General features: G+C 41.6%; 1 protein-coding gene across 3 annotated transcripts in view; it reads right to left on the bottom strand.

Annotated features, from left to right (window-relative positions):
* Nucleotides 1-18,168, bottom strand: part of setd1ba (SET domain containing 1B, histone lysine methyltransferase a) — a 161,815-nt gene that overhangs the window by 130,523 nt on the left and 13,124 nt on the right. For all 3 annotated transcript variants that reach the window (XM_080208308.1, XM_080208309.1, XM_080208307.1), the window contains one exon: nt 14,171-15,382. In XM_080208308.1, the coding sequence (XP_080064434.1) occupies nt 14,171-15,382 (1,212 nt within the window). The remainder of the gene's footprint in view (nt 1-14,170; nt 15,383-18,168) is intronic.

Below are 18,168 nucleotides of genomic sequence, written 5' to 3'. Positions count from 1 at the left end.
GGGTTTTTCAGATTTTGCGTCAGTAGGGGAAGCAAGGCAGGATGTCTCCTGTGCATGCTGGGACATAATCTCTTCCACCATCTTCCGTCAGGAAAAAGATACAAAAATCTGATATCACATACCAATCGACTCAAGATTCTTCCATGCTGCCATCAGACTTTTGAATGGACCTACCATACATTAAGCTGATCTTTCGCAACACCGTAGCTAGGACCGTAACATTATATTCTGCATCCTCGGCCTTCCTTCTCCCTTATGTACTCTATGAATGGTATGTTTTTTCCGTATAGCACACAAGAACAATACTTTTCACTGTATCCCAACACATGTGACTATAATAAATCAAATCAAAAACAAATCAGATGGGCTTAATTAGTTGGACACATGATATCCACACTACTTGTAAGGAAGTGCAGTCCAGAGAGACATTTTGATTTGGGAGTGAGAGCTCAATTAGTTTAAAAGGCATGAAGTGGAAATGCTGAGGTGGGAACAGTAAGAAGTCTCACAACACCAGGTTAAAGTCCAACAGGTTTATTTGGTAGCACAAGCTTTCAAAGCGCTGCTACTTCATCAGGCGAGTGAACAGTTGGGTTCACAAGGGACATATAGGCCCAGACTCACTTTACAAGATAATGGTTGGAATGTGAGTCTTAACAAGTAATGCAAGTGGAGAGAGGTTAAGCACAGGTTAAAGAGGTGTAAATTGTCTCAAGCCAGGACAGTTAGTGAGATTTTGCAAGCCTGGGCATGACATGGGGCTTACAGATAGTGCGTTATGAACCCAAGATCCCAATTGAGGTCATCCTCGTGTGTGTGGAACTTGGCTATCAGTTTCTGCTTGGCGATTCTGCGTTTCTGCTACAACGCAGAATCAAGATATCTACAGGCATACATCCCAGTAGAGACTCGCAAGCTGGCTACAAGCTGCAGCCAATTATACTTCAATGATCAGAACACAACTTTTTATGGCTTGTGAAAACGCACACCGTAAGAAAAGTAAAATAAAATGAAAAGGTTTGATAATTAATAAAATACTAAATAGGTAAAGATTGTTACCTATGAACTTGTGCCAATTGTTTTCTAAATGAGCAATTCTTACAAAAATTCAATTACGTACATGCAAAACATATTATACATGTGAGATTATAATGGTATTCAACTGACCAAATAGGAGTGTTCAATTTCTCAACAAACTATTCACCTTACTGTACATCAGATTGCTATCCAAAAGGTTGTGTTTCAATCCAGTTCTGGAACCTCATTTGTCACAAAGTTTAGTATAATACTGGTCCAGGCCTAACATGAAGCAGCACAGAATAGAATATCAGATCAAATCATTGATTGGCCAAATTGAGGATTCAACTCATAACAAATCAACTGGAAATTGAAGTTTGGATATCTCCAGTTACATCCGTCAGATTCCAGACTATTCACTCAGGGCTCCTCGGAACTTCCAAAGTGGTGGCAAATCTAATTCCATCAGCAGCATTTCTTCGAAGGCCAACATCCTTTATTTGCTTTCTTCCCTCTTTCTGTCTGGATGAAAAGGCATTTTTTTTTCTCTTTTGAGGGACGCTCCCTTCATCCAACATGGACACAATTCAACAGTACGCTATCACAGTATCTTTACAGTCCAGGTCACTCAGCCCATCAAGTCTTTACTGACTCTCAAAGAACATTCTACCTAGTCCCACTACCCTGCCTTATCCCCATAACCTTGCTCATGCTTCCTTTTCAGACAGCAATCCAATTCCCTTTTGAAGGCCTCGATTGAAGCTGCCTCCACCGGTCTCTCAGGAAGTTTGTTCCAGACTCCATCCACCCTAAGGTGAAAGCACTTTTCCTCACTTTCCTTTAGCCAATTATTTTGAATCTGTGACCTTTAGTTCTTGATGTTCTCTTCAATGGGAACAGTTTCTCATATTTACCGTGTCCACACCCCACTCAGGATCTTGAACACCTCTATGAAGTCTCCTCTCAGCCTTCCCTTCTCCAAGGAAAAGTCAAGTCTTTTCAACCTATCCTCACAGTTACAATTCTTTATCCCTAGAATCATTCTTGTGAAACCCCACTGTACATTCTCCAATGCTGAGTGCAGTACTCCTAATGATGCCTAACTAGTGTTTTGTATAAGTTCAACATGTTCACCTTACTCTTGTACTCAATGTCCCTATTAGTAAGGCCCAAGTTACTATACGCTTTATTTACTGCTATGTCAACTTGTCCTGCCATCTCTCATGACGTATGTACGTGTAGACCAAGGTCCTCTGTTGCTGCACCTCTGAGATTTTCCTTTTGTTTTACATGTCTAGCCATATTCTTCAAAATGAATCACTTCACACTTCTGTACTAAACTGCATTTGTCACTTGTCTTCCCAAACCACCAGCATGGCCCTTTTGAAATTCAAAACATCTTTGCATCAGTTGCAAATTTTGAAATCATACCCTAAATGCCACAGTTTAGGTCATTGATGTATATCAGAAAGAGCAAGGGTTCCAATATTCACCACTGGAGAACTCCACTATAAACCTACCTTTAATTTCAATAACAACTATTTATCACTACTCTGTGTCCTGTCACTCAATCAATTTTTTTTTTCTTTAAATTAACTATTTGTGGACATGGACGTTGCTGGCTGGCCAGCATTTACTGCCCGGCCAGCATTTACTGCCCATCCCAAGTTGTCCGAGGGCAGATGAGAGTCAACCACATTGCTGTGGCTCTGGAGTCACATGTAGATCAGGCTGGGTAAGAACAGCAGATTTCTCTCCCTAAAGGACTTTAGTGAACCAGATAGTTTCATGGTCGTCAGTAGATTCTTAATTCCAGATATTTTTTATTGAATTCAAATTCCACAAACTGCTGTGGCAGGATTTGAGCCCAGGTCCCCAGAACATTAGCTGAGTTTCTGGAGTAATAGTCTAGCAATGATACCACTAGGCCCTCACTGCCCCGATGATCCAAGTGCCTACTTTCCCTTTTGTTCAATGAGCTAGAATTTTGCTCATAAGTGTGTTGTATGGTAAATACTTTTTGAAAATCCATATATGCTACATCTACAAATTGCCCTTATTAACCTTCTCTGCTACCTCAAAGAACTCCAGAAAGCTTGTTAAACATGACTGTCCCTTAATGACTGTCCTTTAATTCCTTAATTATTCTGCACTTTAGTATTAATTGAATTCTGATCTATAATTTCCAGATGTTTCCCCACCACTAAAGTCAAACTGACTGCTCTATAGTTGCCGACGTTATCCTTACACTCCTTTTTGTACAGGGGTGTATCATTCACAATTCCCCAGTCCCCAGGCACCACTAGTGCCTTGAAAATTTTCACTCTCGTTTCCCTCAGCATCTTTGGATGCATCTCATCCAGTCATGGTGCCTTATCAATTTTAAGATAGCCTTTTTAACACCACCTCCTTTTCAACTGTAAATTCTTTTTGTATACCAGTTACCTCCTCTCTCATCTTGGCCTGGGTAGCATTCTCTTCCTTTGTAAAGACAGATGCAAAGTACTCACCTAATACTTCTGCTATTTCTCCTTCCTCTGCATGCAAGTCCTCTTTTTCATCCCTACTCTTTCTTTTGTCCCTTATTTATATGCTTATAGAAGAACTCGGCATTCCCTTTTATGTTAGCTGCTGGTCTCTCTTTTCAATACTTTTTACTTTCCCACTCTGGTCCTTCTATGACAAATCTGCGCTGAGCGGTCAAAATGAACTGAATGTTAGGAGGGAGATTCAGGGTGAATCATGACTGATTAAGCTAAGATCATCTACTCTCAGAATTGTCTCAGATCAGGGAGAAAGCAGGGTTTCCCCAGAACCCTAAAGAGTCCTTGGGCTTCCTCAGCCCCCATTCTGAGCTAGTTGAAACTCCCAATCACCTGCAAAGCTTTCCGTCCACTGACACTCCAGGGCCTTCTTCACCAACCGCCAGCTGCAGCTTCTCAACACAAAATTCCTACTATCACCCACTAGCCAGGCATCTGGTAGGAGACAGCAAACATCCATTGAAATAAGGCCCTGCCATTAAATGTTGAGGGGCTCTGGCCTTGCTAAGTTCTCTGCCTGCAGCCTGCTCCACTGCACCCTTCCTGCTTTTGCATTAATATCAAAGCCAAAGAGCAAGAACTCAATGATTTTTCCCCTCAAGCTGAGAATGCTGAAGTCAACTCCAGCACCCTGCTGCTGCCTTTACTGAGAATAGTCAGCCTAGACTGGTATCAAATCCTTACTAGCTGAAACTAAAGAAAAGGTATTGCTTTTATCCAGTTGCCTACTGAGATAGTGCTTTTTTCAACCAAGGTTCGTTCCAAATCCAAGGGTTCTGCCAGCATCCCTAAAGGGCTCCATGTAATTTTTAAGTAATTTGAAAATTGTATCAATTTATTTGTACCAATTTTTAAAGATGTGTTCTTCTTCCATTTAAATGAAAAATAATTAAACTTTTGGCATTTTAATTCATTCACTGATGCTTTACTTTGAAGTTTTGTTTTATTATATATGGAGGGAGGATTAGAGTTCCAAAAAATTTCACAATATATTTATAGGGTTTCTCAGCCAAGAAAAGGTTGAAAACCACTGCATTCAGGAATGGTGCATCACTCCATATTTGGAAAAAAAAGTACTGATTTTGTCTTTAGGTCTGACAGATTTGGTCCTCTATTTTAATTAACATAACTTCTCCCAAAATACTTTTGAAAACTAGAGTTCCAAAACTCCTGGTTTAGGAGGGTATATTCTGGGCACAGAGGCCAGAATCCTGGTTAAGACCACCAGGTCCCCACTGCTTTTTCCTCAGAAAAATTCCTAAACAGGAAGGAGGAAGGCTCCATTTGCATTCACTTCCTTCTCCATGAAGGAGGGACCAGCAGGATGCCATTACACATCAGAAATCTTGCCAATTCCATCCTACCTACACTCCGTTGAACGTAAACCTTTCAAAGAGTCAGCTCCAAAATCCCGGCCCACTATGAAGCAGTGCCTGAGGGATAAGGCACCCTTACGTTTAGGTAAATTACTCCAGGAACATGAATAGAATAAAGATTTTGATCTAGCAGCAGGAAGTCTCACTCCTCCCAACTTGAAATTTCTTCTTCCCTCTCCATTTTTTTTAGTTTATTTCCCTCCCACTCTCCTTCCTCCACATAATTATCAAATTGCCTCATCTCTCCCTTGTGTCAGTCTCAGGAGTCATGTTAAGGCCTCTGTAAATACCTGATATAAAATATACAAGTGGGATAAGTTGGAATTCCTTTAGGATCGTGGGGAAAGGCTTTACATTCGCTTATTATCCCTCCATGTATCCCAGCAGTACTTAAATACTCACCACATTGGAGGTGAACACATGTCCTATCATCACAGAAAACACAGCATCACCATCTAATTCACAACTTGCTTCTTCAAACTCATCATGAGGGCACATGTTGAATGTGAAACTGTCGGGAAGTTGTGTGCATGTGGTTCTCACCCCTACCATAAGTACACATTTAAGTTATTTTGGATATCCTCCAGTTGGAACCTGGATTTGTGGTTAAAAATGTATGATCCTCAGCAGTTTGAGAAAGGAACTGTGCTTACAGACTGTATTTTATTCCTCAGTGATGTAGTGCAACAGCCTGCTAGAGGTCATAGATAGATGCAAAGTATCATAAACTACACGAGCCTACAATTAATTTCCACCATCCCTCCTGCATTTAACTTTTTATATTTTTGGTTCAATAAGAAGCACTGATGGTACATTTAAGGAAAGTTGGCTTGCAGTAGGGTAGATAGACTTTGCGGAAGGTATTCAAGGCAACCAATGGTACTTCTCCATCAAAGTTACTTCAAAGTCAGGAAGTCCAAGTATGTTATCAGAGCCAAAAAGTATAGAAAAATGTGCAAAATCTTGTTGAGGTTGGCCAGAATCCATTTCCCCAGTGCACAGCACTTTCTAAGAGCCAACAGGACAGAAAGATGATGGGATACAGGCTTACTCACACATCACCCCTTTCACACCCCTGAAATATGCTGCTGTGAAGAGATGGTTTATTGGAGGGAAGGCATCTTCCCAAAGGAATGAAGGGGGAAAAGAAAATGCAAGAAAAATGTTAAGAAAGTCAAATGGGATATAGAAAACTGTGAGACCCCTGGTAGGGGGATATCCAGGAAAGTTTTGGTAATTAATAAATAAGCAACTGTAATCTTTTTATGGATTGTTTTATGAATTAGAGGACTCTGTCTAAAAAGACAAGGAGAAAATTACCCACAAAGAAGTGACCAGACAAAGGAAGCAAGAACCTGGTACTATAGGCGTAAACCTGCTTAGTAAAGAAAGGGACATCAGAGACTGACCACATCTTTATGGATATTTCAAAGGATTCACTAAATACAGGAAATCTGCCAAAGACCAGGGCAGAGATTCCCAGTGGGTCACAACCCATAAGACAAGACTTTGGTGTCGCGAGCTCCAAAGCAGCATTGGCTGCTCACTACCACCCTCCTCCGAGCAACTGGTGGCTACTCTTCCTCCTCACTCGATACCTCCACTAAAGTTTTCTCTCTGAGATCATGCATGGGGCCAAACTGGGAAAGAGCACTGGAGTAGAGCGTCCAATCTGGCACCAATTTATAACAATGGACGGAAGGGTAGCCCAGGGATCTATAAACTCGAGTTTGACATTCACAGTCAGGAAGTAACAGAATATTTGAAATGGAAGAAAAGTGAAAAAAAGAATTCATGCCATTGGGTTTTTTTGAATATGTAATCATGTTAGCTCAGTAGAAAGTCTGTAAATTTAATATACCTCGCCTTTAGGAAGGACTTTGACGTACGACCATACAGAAAATTACAACATAGAAAGACATGAAATAGACTTAAGCTTTTAAAGCAGATAACTAATTAGCTGTGTTAAATGATGCAAAGGACAGTTATTAAGGAACTAGCAACTACATGGCAAGAGGGTGTCAGAGTACCACAAGTATCAATATCATAGAATCATACAGTGCAGAAGAGGCCCTTCGGCCCATTGAGTCTACACCAACATGTCAGAAATTTCCCACCTAATCCCATTTACCAACACTTGGCCCATAGCCCTGAATGATATGACATGCCAAATGCACATCCACATACTTTTTAAAGGATGTGAGGCAACCCACCTCCACCACCCTCCTAGGCAGATTGTCACCACCCTCTGGGTAAAAAAGCTTTTCCTCGTATCCCCCCTTAAACCTCCTGCCCTTCACCTGTCCAGAGACGCTATGTTTGAATGCAGTAATAAACTTGCAAAAGGGAGAGTAACAAAGCTCTTCACTTTTGACTAGTATCAATTTGGGATCCATTATAAATAGCAGTAAAAATCTGCACCAGTAGCACAGAACATTAGAACACAGGAAATACAGCCCTGCTCCACTGAAATAATGGCTAATCTTCTACCACATCTCCACTTTCCAGGGTTGAGAGCTTCAGGTTTCTAGGTTTCCAGATCACCAACAACCTTCCCTCATGTTGACGCTATAGTTAAGAAAACCCACCAACTTCTCCACTTTCTCACGAGGATAAGGAAATTCAGCATGTCCACTACGATTCACACCAACTTTTACAGATGTATCACAACTTGGTATGGTCCTGCTCTGTCCAAGACCACAATAAACTACAAAGGGTCGTGAACAAAGTCCAGTCCATTATTCAAACCAGTCTCCCATTCACTGACATTGTCTATACTTCCTGCTGCCTCGGAAAAGCAGCCAGCATAATCAAGGACCCCATGCACCCCTGACATACTCTCTTCTACCTTCTTCCGTCGGGAAAAAATTACAAAAGGACAGAAAAAAATACAAAAGTCTGAGATCACGTACCAGACAACTCAAAAAACTGCTTCCTCTCTGCTGCCATCAGACTTTTGAATGGACCTACTAGATATTACGTTGATCTTTCTCTAAATCCTAGCTATGACTGTAACACTACATTCTGCATCCTCTCCTTTCCTTCTCCCTTGTGTACTTTATGAACAGTATACTTTGTATAGCATGCAAGATACAATACTTTTCACTGCATACTAATACATAGTGACAACAATAAATCAAATCAAATCTGGTCTGCTCTCCATTTCTTCAGGTTCCTGAAAATCGAAAACCTATCAATCTCAGTCAGTCTTGAATATACTCAACAGTGGAAAACAATTCCAAAGATTCACAACCCTCAGAATGAAAAAATTTCTTCTCACCTCAGCCGCAAACGATTAGTCCCTTATCTTGATGCTATTCCCCTCATGTGCTAGATCTCCCAGTTGGGAAAAGTAACTTCTGTGTCAAAACCTTTCAAACCCCTTCAGGATCTGCTATGTTTCAATCATCTTGCCTTCCACTAAACTTCAGAGAGTATAGATGTAATTTACTCAGCCTCTCATCACTAGACAAGCTGCTCATCCCAAGGACCAATCTAATGAATCTTTGCTGTACTATCTATAAAGCAAGTATAATCCTTCCTTAGACATGGAGACCAGAACTGCACACAGTACTCGAAGTGTGACCTCACCAAAACCCTATTGTAGCAAGACTTGCTTATTCTTGAACTCCAACCCCTTGCAATAAAGCCCAACAAACCATTTGCTTGCTAACTTTGTGTACAAATATACCCAAGTCCCTCTCAACTTCAACATCTCGCATCTTTTAAGAAATAATCGACTTTATTATTCTTACAAGCAAGCAGGGACTCTGATAGTTGGATCACGTGTGCTGAATGGATGACAGCCCTATCCCAAAGACATGCTTCATGGTGAGCTTACTATTGGCATGAGACCAACAGATCACCCACATCCTGAAGTAAAACCTCAAGGTGCCCAGGGTCAGTGTCGATGCATGGAAAGTCCTTGCTGCTGACTGCAGTGCCTAGAGACTAGCAGTCTGGAAGGGCATGGGAAAGGCAGAGGGCAAAAGAAATGACCAGATGACAGAAGAGGAAGCCAGCCAAAGGTTAAAAAAAAATCAATTGATCTTAGGATAATACTGTTCATTTGTGCCAGCTGGGGAAGGGACTGCCATTTGTGAATTGGCCTCTAATGCCACAGACCATATTCAGTGCAGAAGTGATATTTTGGCCCTGGAGGGAGTGCAGAGGAGGTTTACTAGGCTGATACCGGAGTTGAGGGGATTGAGCTATGAGGAGAGGCTGAATAAACTAGGCTTGTACTCGTTAGAGTTTAGAAGAATGAGGGGAGATCTCATTGAGACGTATAAGATGATGAATGGGATGGATAGGATAGAGGTGGAGAGACTCTTCCCGCTCAAAAAAGACAGTAGGACTAGGGGGCACAGCCTCAAGATAAAGGGGAGGCGGTTTAGAACGGAGTTGAGGAGGAACTTCTTCACTCAAAGGGTGGTGAATCTCTGGAATTCTCTGCCCGTTGAAGTGGTGGAGGCTGCCTCGCTAAATATTTTTAAGAAGCGGGTTGATGGGTTCTTGATAAGAGAGGGGATTAAGGGTTATGGGGAGAGGGCGGGAAAGTGGAACTGAGCCACAACAGATCAGCCATGATCTTATTGAATGGCGGGGCAGGCTCGAAGGGCTAGATGGCCTACTCCTGCTCCTATTTCTTATGTTCTTATGTTCTTATGTAAGTGATATACACCCTGGGTGCAGTCCATCATCTCCTGAGACAAATGGATTCCAAAGAAGATTACCAAGGTGAATAACCTCTCACTCCCTCACATTATACTCTATCTAGTTGTCTATCCACTTAACGTATCTGTATCTGTTTGCAGCCCTTCTCTGTATTCTTTCTAGCTGGCAGTCCCACCCAACTTTATTATCATCTGCAGATTTGAATAATTATTCTCAGTCTTTATTCATCCAAATCATCAATATATATTTTAGCAGCACACCACCAGTTTAAATCCTGCCAATGTGAAAATGTCCTGTTTATCCCTCCTTTCTGCTTCCTGTTAGCTAATCCTCCAACCATGCTAATATATTACCCCCAACTCCATGAGCCCTTAGCTTTTGTATTAACCTTTTGTGAGGCATCTTATGAAAATAAGATAACTAAATCCTCGAGAAATCCAAGCATACTACCTCTACCATTTCCCTTTTATCTATTCTATCAGTTACATCCAGAACTCTTAATAAAAATTGTAAAACACAACTCCATTTCTGTAAAATCATGTTGACTTTGCTTGATACTACCATATTTTAAGTGAATTTTTAAGACTTTGTGAATAATAAATTCCAGCCTTTTCCCAACGACTGGTGTCAGCCACCTGGCCTGTGGCTCTTTGTATTCTCTATTCTTCCTTCCTTGTGTAGCAGTTATCTTTGCTAATTCCCAATTTGCTGGGACCATTCTAGAACCTAGGGAATTTTGGAAAATCATTACCAGTGTATCCACTATCTCTGCAACCACCTATTTAGAACTCTTGGATGTAGGTGAAGAGGAATCTGGAGTGGGTGGGAAAATTTGCCACAGGGGTGAGCGATATCATTTAACACAGAGAAATACAGTCATAAAAGTAGGGAATGGAAACAAACAGTGGGCAAACCAAATGAAACAGACAACACAGCAGCGCGATCTTGGGATTTTAGTAGAAAGCATCCTGAAACCATCAGCACCATGTGTATTGCTGGCAAAATAAATAGGAGCTTAGGATATCTAGCTTGAAAGATTAAGCACAAATCTCAGGATGTGACAGCTGTGAAGAGCACTGATCTGCCCTACCAAGAGTAATATAGGCAGGTTGGGCATCATTATAGAGAGGAGAACACCTTGTCTTGGAGCATTACATTAAAGGGCAACTATAGTGATAGATGAAATGCAGTGTCTAAGCTTTAAGGAAAGCTTTATTTAGTAGCCTTACACTGACACTGCAATGAATTTACTCCCCTAGTCACCATACTCCGCATCTGTTCTAGTACACTGAAGGAGAATTTAGTATGGCCAATGCAGCTAATCAACACATCTTTCAGATGGTGGAAGGAAGCCAGAGCGCCTGGAGGAAACCCATGCAGACACGTGGAGAACGTGCAGACTCCACACAGACAATGTTCTAAGCTGGGAATCAAACCCAGGTCCCTGGTGCTGTGAGACAGCAGTGCTAACCACTATGCCACTCTGCCAACCCAGAGAGTGTCTGAAAGTACTAGGAATGCTTATGTTAGGGAGAAAAAGGTAGTTCAGAGGTGGTCTTATTGGACTACTTAAGATTATGAAAGGAATAGATGCAGATGGTGATGAGAAACAAACACCTGCCTGTACTCCCAAGGGTAGAGAATGTTAAGGAAGGATTTAACCGAGAAGGAGTTTTGAAGAAAAAGGGGAAGCTGTTTTCAATGCCAGACAGGTTAGTAATCAAAGGACACAGATTTTAAATAACTGGCAGAAAAAGGGGGAGACAGGAAAATTACTTTTATTTAGTAAATCATATAATGGAGAGCATTGCCTGAAAGGATGATAGAAGTTGATTCTACAGTAATGGACCTGGAATAGAAATGTTAAGGCTACGGAGAATGAGCAGAATGACTAATTGGATTGTGCTTTCAAAAAGTTGGCACAAGCCTAATGGGCCAAATGGCCTGCTGTGCCATAAGGTTCTATGATGATTCTAAAAGTATTGTTGCCTCATGTAGAAGCTATCTCATGGTTATTTATAAAATTGAGTAGAATAATTCGCACTGAACTGGTTTCGTGCTATAATGTTACTCTGTAGTGAATTCAGGATTATTTGTACACACTTTTCAAAGAGTATTAATCCAGTATATTGGTCTAATTGTTGGCAATATGTGCCCTTATGTGTTTATCTCATCTCTTAGCTTCTGATTGAACAGCTGCAATTTATTGAAACTTAAGGTCTACTTTCCCCACACACAATACCCATTGAAAAGCAGTCTGAAAATCTGCTGCACAACTCTGACCCATATTTTATGGTAAAAAGTCTCACAACACCAGGTTAAAGTCCAACAAGTTTTTTTGGCAGCACTAGCTTTCAGAGCCCCAAGCGCCTTCCTCAGGTGAATGAGGAATTGTGTTCACAAACAGGACATATAAAGACACAAACTTAATTTACAAGATAATGGTTGGAATGCGAGTTTTTACAGGTAATCAAGTCTTAAAGGTACAGACAATGTAAGTGGAGACAATGTGAGTACATTGTCTGTACCTTTTAAGACTTGATTACCTGTAAAGACTTGCAATTCCAACCATCATCTTGTAAATTAAGTTTGGTGTCTTTACATGCCCTGTTTGTAAACACAATTCCTCACTCACCTGAGGAAGGAGCTTGGGGCTCCGAAAGCTGGTGCTGCCAAATAAACCTGCTGAACTTTAACCTGGTGTTGAGAGACTTCTTACTGTGCTTATTCCAGTCCAACGCCAGCATCTCCACACCAAATTTTATAGTTAGGAATTAGGACACAGTCAAGACCATTTCTACTAAAAAAACAGAAAACCAGAAAAATCCATTCATGCCTGCATTACCTCTAGACTTTGCCAACACTACACTCCTTGCTGTTCTCCCACATTGTACCCTGGGTAAAACCTGAGGTCATCCAAACCTCTGCACCTTGTGCCAACTCATACCAAGGCACATTCACCTATTATATTGGTTCCTAATGAAGCAACGACTTTGCTTTAAGACTTTCAATCTTGTTTTCAAATCTCTGCATAGTCACGCCCCTCCCTATTTCTAGAATCTGTTTCACCACCACCACCACGACCCTCCAAAATATAACAAAGGTAAAGTTGCCATAGTCCCAGATGGCCATAGGCTGCTCTCCCCTTTGAGCAGCAGAGTTGACTGGTGGTGATTTAACCTGAGGATCACCACATCTCAGGTGAGGGGCAAGGTTGAGTAGGCGGGGCCTTCACGAATAATCTCAGCCAGTACAGGAATTGATGCCATGCTGTTGGCATCGCTCTGCATCACTAACCGGCCAACTGAGCTAACTGACTCCCAAAGTTTATGCGCTCCTCTAAATCTTGCCTCTTGAGGATGCCTGCTTTTAATCATTCAACCACTGTATCAGGAACTACTAAGCGCCTAAGCTCTGAAACGTCCTCCCTGCACAATTCCACCTTTCTACCTCACTTTCCGCCTTTAAGATGCTTAAAACCTACCTTTTTATCCAAGGCTCTGGTAATCTGGTAAGATCTTTTTGTGCTCAGTATCATATTTTGTTTTATATTGCTCCTGTGAAGTATCTTGGGACATCTCATTATGCTATAGGTACTATACAAGTATATATATTGTGGTTGGCTAAAGTCCTTTCTATAAGAAACCCAACAAAAAACATGAAACTAAATCGTAGGTATGGCGGCAATATAAACGTTCTAATTGTCACACAGGGAGCAGGGTTAAGTCAGTTGGCTCTTCGAGTTTGCTCTGCTATTTGGTAAGATCCCCCTGGTCTCTATTCCACTTTCCTGTCTGCCTCCCATCCCCCAACCCTTGACTCCTTTATCCATCAAAATCTAGAAAACTCAGCCTCCGCTGTTTTCTAGGGAACGAAACAACCCTGATAGGGAAAGTAATCCTCATCTCTGCCTAAAAAAGGAGACAGCAAGTTTACAAATGGAATTAAATTCCAGCCACGCACCGACTCCATCACCAAACAAAACACAGATATCCTGCATCTGTAGTCATATAGATATACAGCACAGAAACAGGTTATTTGGTCCACCTTGTCCATACCAACCAGGTTTCCTAAACTGAACTAGTCCCATTTGCCTGTGTTTGCTGCATATCCTTCAAACATTTCCTATGCACCTGTCCAAATTCTTTTAACAGGCACCACCCTCTATATGAAAAAGTTGCCCCTCAGGTCCCTTTCAAATTTTTTCCTGCTTACCTTAAACCTATGCTCTCTACTTTAGGACTTCCCTACCTGGGGAAAAGACCTTGGCTGTTCACCTTATCTATGCCCGTTATGATTTTATAAACCTCATAAGGTCACCCCTCATCCTCTTACGCTCCAGGGAAAAAAACTCCCAGCCTATACAGTTTCTCCTTATAATTCAAACGTTCCAGTCCCAGTAACAGTCTTGTAAATCTTTTTTGCACCCTTTCCAGTTTACGAACATCCTTCCTATAGCAGGTAAATAACTCTTAGGAATTTTGTGAGATTATGTTTGACCACAACGTGTTTCTAAATTATAATGCAAACTTTAGGCATTAAAGCGATTTTACTTACTTCTTCCAGTGTATCAGGAGGTGGTGTAGGTTCAGCCGTTTCCTTGCTTGCTTCACAGCTCTCTGCTTTAACTGCAGGAGTCCTACCATCTGAAGATGTGGAAAATCTACTCATCTGACTAGACTGGTCAACAGGCGTCATACTGGCCTCTGATGCAGACCGAGAGCTTTGATTCTGTTGAGCAGTTTCAAAAATAGGATCCTCGTCATCTGAATCTGGGAGAGGAGTTGGACTAACATCCTCTAGACCCGTGCTGGAAGGACGGGACGACGGAGTAGGACCTCGCTGAAGCGAGTGGGTATTTGACCCAGGAAGCGGTAATGGCGAAAGCTGGGAGGAAGAAGAGGATATGGGACTATGCTCCATTTTAACATCGACATCAGATTCTTGGTCGAAGAAAGGAAGCTTTGTCCGCTGCTCCTTCAGCAACATCTCAATACGGGAGTCTAAACTGTTGGGTTGTGTTGAACTACTTGGCGTTTCAGACGTTGGGGCCTCAGGAGTGGCAGCCCTTTCAGGAGATTTGCTAACGGAAACGGGCGTTTTATCGTTTGAGACATTACCCTCCGAAGAAACTGGATCTTCTGCCTTCTCCTTTACAGGCACAGTGTCCAAGTTGGTATTGTTATGCCCAAAAGTTTCAGCTGGTGGCACAGGTCTTCTGTAATCATGATCTCTGGATGTCTGACCATGTTGTTGATCCAGAGTGCGGGAATACAGGGGTTGGGCAGAATGCACATTTTGGTATGGTGAGAAGGCTGACTGGTAGCTTATCCCAGATTGGCTTGCTGAAGGATTATGTGAATACGAGCCACTCTCTGAGCGAGCTGACTTGTAAGCGTTGACTGATAGCTCAGTAGCTCTGTAAGATCCGGTGTTGTGAGAGTAATGGTGCCCCAACCTCCTGAAGGAATCTTGATAATTAGATTCGGGTCTTCTGGATTTGTACCCAGATTCTTGGGAGTAAGAATAAGCTGGCGTGCTCTGTCGACTGGAATAGCTGGAATCTTGCGAGTAGGGGGTTCCCAACCTTGGTGTATGTGGCGTGCTTTGGGAGGACTGTGGCGTATATTGGCTATAGGAATTTGGTGTATCCTGGCGACAACTGGAATAAGCAGTATCATGGGAAAATGGGGTACTACTATTAGGGGTTACAGATGGTCCCATGGATAGGTAATTTTCACCCGTTCTACATTTCAGTGGATCATTCACCTGCAGCAAAGGGTGGGAGGAGAAAAAGGATAAAAGTTTTAGCCAAAATGAAAATCTATGCATGCACACAATTTTCTACACTATTCACAGAACCCCTACAGTGCAGAAGGAAGCTATTCAGCCCATTTGAGTTTGCATCAACTCTCCAACACAGCATGCCACCTAGACCCCAAACCCATATCCCAATAAACCCACCTATTTATCCTGCCAATCCCCTTTACCTACACATCCTTGGATAGTAAAGGGACAATAGAACATGCCAATCCACCAAACCTGCACATCTTTAGACTGTGGAAGGAGACTGGAGCATTTGGAGGAAACCCACGCAGACAGGGGGAGAATGTGCAGACTCCATACAGTCACCCAAAATGGAACCCAATCCCTGGCATTGTGAGGTAACAGTGGTAACCACTGTGCCACCATTCATAGTTTTCAAACAATGAACTCTTAATACTATTGGACGCCAGAACAGAAGTAAACGTGATTAAATCAACTAATCTTTCTGCAAAAAGGGAAGAAGTCTTACAAGTATTCATTTATAGCCTCCTCCAAATTCAATCTGTAATTAGGCTTGTGGCTCTGCTGTGAAATTAGCTGACTCGGTTAATCAGCTTTATTACCACAGCCTGATTCAGCTACAACCACTTCACAGCTGGCCCTTAGAAGATGCACAGCTAATTGTATTGACACATCTTCTGATGTCCTGTTCCTGTGGATGGAATGTCTAGATGTTCAGTCGGCACCTCAGACAAACAGGGGCAAAACGAAGCAGAGAGAACTAAAGACCTATCCTTCCACCATGCAATATGGCAGCATACTAATGTGCAGCATCATTGTGACTGGCTTGAAGTACTTGCGTTTCCCATTGATTCTTCTGGTAATTCCTGCCACGTTTACAGCCCACTGCTGCATGCGCATTGCCCAGACCTACACCATTTACAACTTTGCTGCTGGACATTATAATGGACATGAAACAAGCTTAAAGGCCCACTCCTATCCCTGTTCAGCAACCTTGGCTTCCCCACTGCTCATTTGCCCCTGTCCAAATTAGCCCAGCTGAGATTAGAGATCTCTAATGCAGAAAATCACAAATACAAACCCATGCTTAACAACTGCATTGTGCGTGAAAGTATACTTTCAATTATTTGCTTCTAAACAATATAAACAAAGAGTGCTATGTTGTTTGCCAACTTCGTAATTAAACAGTCAATATATGAATTAGTCCAATAGAATAACATGACTTAAAAAGGGAATTAATGGAATGGTATGAAATGGATTGCAAAAATCAAAATTTAAACAAGTTTAAAAGTTTATTTATGGGTATTACAAGTAGGCTTACATTAACACTGCAACTAAGTTACTGTAAAAATCCCCTAGTCGCCACACTCTGGCATCTGTTCGGGTACATTGAAAGAGAATTTGGCGTGGCCAATGCACCTAACCAGCACAAGTTTCGGACTGTGGGCACCCGGAAGAAACCCACGCAAACAAGGGGAGAACATGCAGACTCCATACAGACAGTGACCCAAATCGGGGATCGAACCCGTGTCCCTTGCACTGTGAGACAACAGTGCTAACGACTGTGCCACCGTGCTGCCCACTTTTCTTCACTGTGTATTTTTAGATTTGAACATAACCCAAACAGAAAAGAAATTACAGCTGAAAAGGATCAACTGAATTAAATTTCTACAAAGGTTCAGTGGCATGTTTCTTCAAATTGAAACATGAATGATTGTATTATTCAATTTTAAAGATGAAGTGTTAAGTTCTGTTGCTGTATGATAGAAGTTAGCTTTATTCAAAAAGAAATGGGCTGGAAAATATATTTTAAAATGCTACTTCAGCTCCATCTAAGGCAAAAGCACCGGAAATGAATATTTGATAATTGATATTAAAGATCGAAACTTGTCTATGCACCTCACTACATTCACTGAATAATTAATCCAATCCCTGTTAACTGACATTTTGGACTCGGATTACTAATTTACTTGCCCAAATTATGTAAATCAACTCTTCAAAAATATTGATATTTATTTCACAGATTTGTTTATAATGGAAATAAGCACTCCAAGCTACCAATGCCAGAAGACTGCCCATAACAATAAAGCAACAAGTGAACTATTCTTTTAATCTCTCCCTGAAAAACAAGTTATTCAAAGCAATAAGGAAACTAGTTTAATTTATAAATTCCTAGTTTAGGTTTTAAATATCCTCCCATCACCAGTTCTTCTTTCCCATTTTTACTGATACTTGAAGAAGCAGCAGCATCCACTTTCTCATTGTAGAGATGTTTCTCAAAAGCATCAGCAAATAATGAGTTTTGACTAAGTTATTTGATCATGGGAATTATTATAGAATCATTACAGTATAGAAAGAGGCTGTTCGGCCCATCAAGCAAAAACCAACAATAATCCCACCCATGCCCTATCCCTGTTATCCCATATATTTACCCTGCTAATGCCCCTGACACCAAGGAGCAACTTAGCATGGCCAATCCACCTCACCTGCATATCTTTAGAGGAAACCTACGCAGCCACAGGGAGAACATGCAAACAGTAACCCAAGGTGGGAATTGACCATGGGTCCCTGGCACTGTGAGATAGCAGTGCTAACCACTGTTGCACCCTTATAACTGGTCATCATCATGTCTAACCAAATAGACAAAGAGCTACATTTTACTGCAAGCTTCAGGAGCTCAACATTGGGCTGAAAGATGGGTCTTGAGTTAGCAGCAGACCCTACTGGATGACTTTACCTCATGCAGCTTCCTAGTTGACCATCTATAG

This window comes from Carcharhinus amblyrhynchos, chromosome 20 (genome assembly GCF_965287045.1).
Source record: "Carcharhinus amblyrhynchos chromosome 20, sCarAmb.v2.hapA, whole genome shotgun sequence".
Lineage (NCBI taxonomy): Eukaryota > Metazoa > Chordata > Chondrichthyes > Carcharhiniformes > Carcharhinidae > Carcharhinus > Carcharhinus amblyrhynchos.
The sequence above is the reverse complement of the archived record's forward strand: the minus strand, read 5'-3'. Positions and strand labels throughout refer to the sequence as shown.